The sequence below is a fragment of the Pinus tabuliformis genome, chromosome 7 (assembly GCF_031772625.1).
Source record: "Pinus tabuliformis cultivar Carrire ecotype Pingquan chromosome 7, CPIR1, whole genome shotgun sequence".
NCBI classification, from domain to species: domain Eukaryota; kingdom Viridiplantae; phylum Streptophyta; class Pinopsida; order Pinales; family Pinaceae; genus Pinus; species Pinus tabuliformis.
The window spans coordinates 1,682,071,938-1,682,076,483 of record NC_142293.1 but is presented as its reverse complement, the minus strand read 5'-3'; the positions used below and the strand labels follow the sequence as shown (position 1 = coordinate 1,682,076,483).

The window sequence follows — 4,546 nt, the reverse complement described above, 5'->3', positions numbered from 1 at the left end:
GGCAACGGTAGTTAGTTTATATTCCGTTTGTGTGGAAAAATTAAATATTCAATAAATATTCTAGTCTGTGTAGAAAAACTAACTTCGTTATCTTCCTTGTGTTTCTTGAAACTTTAACATTTACTCGTTAATAGTACTGTGAGGAAATGGTGATGAGGCAACCTTATACACTGACTTACCATTCAGTTAATATTTTCCTGGAATTTCCGTCGTTTCATGTCCAACTGACACCCACAAGACTTCTCTACCCTTCAAAATAAGCACCGCATCAAACCTGCATGCAAGACTTCTTTGTCCTGCAAAACCTCTACAATACCCACATCAAACATGCATGCAAACAAAGAGACCGAGTCCCCTTTATGTTTCTATTCTTCATTACACGTTGGTTGCGTGAGACTACAAATATATATACGCATCAACTTTTGCAGATATTTATTTTTGTACCCATTTACTGATCAATTGCAGCAGAAATGGGTTACAGGGTTACCGTGGAAAGGTTTGTGTGTATAATTCTTGCTACTGTGCTGTCTGCTCATCATCAGTTTGTGTTGGGTGAGTTTGACTACAAAGATGCTCTGCATAAATCTATTCTGTTTCTGGAGGCTCAACGTTCAGGAAAACTGTCCAGCAGTAGCAACAGGATAAGCTGGAGAGGAGATTCTGGTCTAACAGACGGACAAATCCAAAATGTAATAACAATATTTTCTCATTTTGGTATTGCCATCTGTTCCGGATTGTTTTAGAAACGTTGTTTCCTGAATGTTTTAGAAGTGTTGTTAATCATACCCAAAACGGCAAAATAACGACGCTGATCTTATCAATGCGAAAATAACGAGGGTATCTATTTTGGCGAAAACGATTGATACTCCACCCACAACTTATTTAGATCAAACAATTGATCTCTCGGAATTGATTTCTCAGCACTATCAGATTTCAGGATATTATGAGAATATACAATTAAGTTATTAACATAAAGATCCCCCGCAACCCACCTACAATGTGAATTCTTACTCCAGTATTATGAGTTATGAGTTTGCAACAGCTTGATTTCTATCAACATTCTCTGTCCATATAAATTAGGAATTGATTATTTGGTCCAGATCTTCAAGAAGTCTGGAAAGATACAATGATGTTCAACATGGCTTTTACTGTGTATTTATGTAGGTGGATTTGGTGGGCGGTTACTACGACGCTGGGGATAATGTGAAGTATGGGTTTCCGATGGCTTTCACCGTTACCATGCTGGCATGGGGAGCCCTTCAGTACAGAGATGAACTTGCAGCAGCGGGAGAGTTGGAGAACGTTAGGGATGCCATTAAGTGGGGAACTGATTATTTCATCAAAGCAAGCGCCACCGAAAACCAGCTGTGGGTTCAGGTGAATTAATTGCCATCCCAACTAAATTTACTCATGGATCACAACAAAATTTACTAAGGATCACAACAAATGGCAATTATGAATTTAGTTATGGTTTTGTTTTTAGGTGGGAGATCCAACTGCAGACCATAACTGTTGGGAGAACCCAGAGAGGATGGACACTCCAAGGACTTTGTACAGAATAGATACATCCACTCACGGGACAGAAATTGCAGCAGAGACTGCTGCAGCATTGGCCGCTTCCTCCGTCGTCTTTGCAGCCATTGACAAACCTTATTCCATTCTCCTACTCCAAAGAGCTACTTTGGTATAAGATTATGCGTATTCTAAAATCACTTATACTGTATTATTGGTTTAGAACAGCGATTGCAGATTTGAGAGATATTGAGATATTTTAGAATCCTACTGTACTGTTAGGAAAAAGGTCAATGGTTTAATTTCTTTTCACTATTATATACTATTTTTAGAATTTACAGTCCAGATAACTTTAGTAATTAAAACAAACATATGATAGGAAACAATTTCTTTTCACTGTTCTATTCTATTCTATTCTTAGAATTTACAATTTAGATAACTTTAGTAATTAAAACATATGATAGGTCATATTTGTTTTAGAATATAACTTTTATTTTAAATTTAATTTATGGTCATTTTTGTTATTTTGGGATTTATAACGGGTGAGATTACTTATTTGGGATGCCTACGGTTTACTTATGATTGCCTAAATGATTCCCCAAAAATCTTTCAAAAATGCCCATTTTTAACATGTCTATAAAATTCATGTCTTAGATTCAAAATTGAAAATTAATTTAATGAATTGTCTTCTCCAACATTTTAAAATACTCATATAATTGAATATTAATTTAGTACAGCTCTTTCGTTCATGTGTTAGATTCAAAATTGAAAATTAATTTAATGAATTTTATTCTCCAACTTTTTATGATACTCATGTAATTGAATATGTCATTTAGTACAGCTCTTTCGTTTCGCTGACCAGTACCGGGGAACATATCATGGAGAATGCCCTTTCTATTGCTCTGTCTCGGGCTATGATGTATCTTTCCTTAACATTATTAATTTTACTTCCTTTTTTACTTCACACTATTATTTATTTAAACTACAGAGTGAGTAACTTCTTGAAGTCTTCTTATTATTCCTCTACTAACTAACTTACAGGACGAGCTTGCATGGGCAGCGGTGTGGCTATATAGAGCAACTGGATTGCCATATTATACCAAATACATACTCCACCAAAATTTTTGTACTTCCAATGAGTATGAGTTCAATTGGGATCTCAAATGTGCAGGAGTTCAAATCCACCTGTCTAGTGTAAGTCCATATTCACATAAACATATGAATCACCAAATGTTCAATTTAGAAAAAGTTTAAGACTGACCACTTGACCCTCAACTGACCACATCTTCATAAAAATTAATAAACCTGGCAGCTATATCTCTCCGGAGAAACCAACCTGGAAGTTTTCAGAGGCCAAGCAGAAGTGTTCCTCTGCTCAGTTCTTCCACAAAGTCCTCAATTCAAAAATTCCATCACACCAGGTAAATGGAAGTTTCTCCCTGTCATGCTCCGAGTTTCAAAATTAAGCTCATCAACAGTGTTTGTATCTGTTGAGTTTCAAAATTAAGCTCATTAACAGTGTTTGTATCTGTTTCACTTGTACAGGAGGTTTGTTGTTTGTCAGAGATGGTGCAAATACACAATATGCTACTGGCACATCATTCCTTGCATCAGTTTACAGTGACTTACTGTCACGATATAAGCAATACCTGCAATGTGGCGATCAAACATATGAACCAAGCATTCTTATTGCATTTGCCAAACAACAAGTACACATACATATTATAATTTTTTAAGTGTTGCAAAATATTTAATTAATGAGGAGAAGAATTGAGCACACTTGTATATCCATTCCAGCTTTCTCAGAGTATAAGAGATTCAGAGTTAAATAAATTTGATTTTTTGTTTTTTCATATCATAATTTGAAAAAGCAAGCAAAGTAGTAGCTAACAAATCCACTTTGTATATGTAAATTGCAGGTGGATTACATTTTGGGAAAGAATCCTACTGGTATGTCTTTCATGGTGGGTTTTGGTGACAAATATCCACAGCAAGCTCACCACAGAGGGTCCTCCATAGTTTCGATATACGAGGATTCCAGAAAGATATCATGTACCGAAGGTTTCACTTTGTGGTTCAACAGAGAAGCACCAAACCCAAATGAATTAACAGGTGCAGTTGTGGGAGGGCCTGATCGCTATGACGGGTTTGAGGATAGCAGGGCTGATTCCACCAAGCTTGAGCCCACGACATATATCAATGCTCCTCTCGTGGGAGTCCTGGCTAAGCTCCACAACAACATCATGGAATAATCGACATAACAGGGCCGATTCGTGCAAGCTTGAGCCCACAACTTATATCAATGATCCTCTTGTGGGAGTCCTGGCTAAGATCCACAGCATGAGCATGGAATCACGGACTTAAGTTCAAAAAGTTATGCTAGTAATATCTTTTACTAAGTCTGTATTCTATATGAAAATCTGAGTCGATGGAAATATATATGAATTTTGGTACGTCTGGGCTCCAGAATTGTTTTGTTTCATTTCATCCTGTTGAGTCCTATAATCATATTGAAGACTTGTTTTTACATCTTAGATCCCATATGCAGATTGAAAATTCTTCTATTTTTAAATAGCAGTGATATTAGCATAGAAGAACATGGTGTATGAGAGTCTCGGAAGATCCTGTGCCATCGTGTTATATATGTGAGCATACAGGGAATGTGTGATCATAGGATTTTTGTTCCATGATGTTATATATGAGCATTTAGGAATGTGTAATCATAGGATTTATTTGTTTATTAATGTATAGATTGCTCTTGACTTGCACGAGCCGGAAATTTGCACTTGGTTATAATGTATATTTTTTTTAAATAATATGAATATATTATAATTTTTTTTAATGGTGTTTAACCTTAAAATACAAGTAGGGAGGATGGATAATTTGAATATAGGTTGGAAATTTATAGATATCCTACAACAAATATTGGAGTATATGAGCATTACGGAATATAGATTTTGATTTGTGTTTAGTTTACAAAATATGCAAGTGATATAAATGTTGTATAAAAGTATATGTATTGTGCCAAAGAAAT

General features: G+C 35.6%; 1 protein-coding gene across 1 annotated transcript; it reads left to right on the top strand.

Moving 5' to 3' along the window:
* Window positions 1-470: 470 nt before the first annotated feature.
* LOC149254936 (endoglucanase 8-like) lies at window positions 471-3,764 on the top strand. The gene is made up of 8 exons (XM_089454877.1): window positions 471-689; window positions 1,165-1,377; window positions 1,484-1,684; window positions 2,354-2,431; window positions 2,554-2,706; window positions 2,825-2,933; window positions 3,058-3,221; window positions 3,432-3,764. Exons 1-8 carry the CDS (start codon window positions 471-473, stop codon window positions 3,762-3,764), a joined length of 1,470 nt encoding a protein of 489 aa, XP_089311003.1.
* The last annotated feature ends 782 nt before the right edge of the window (window positions 3,765-4,546 follow it).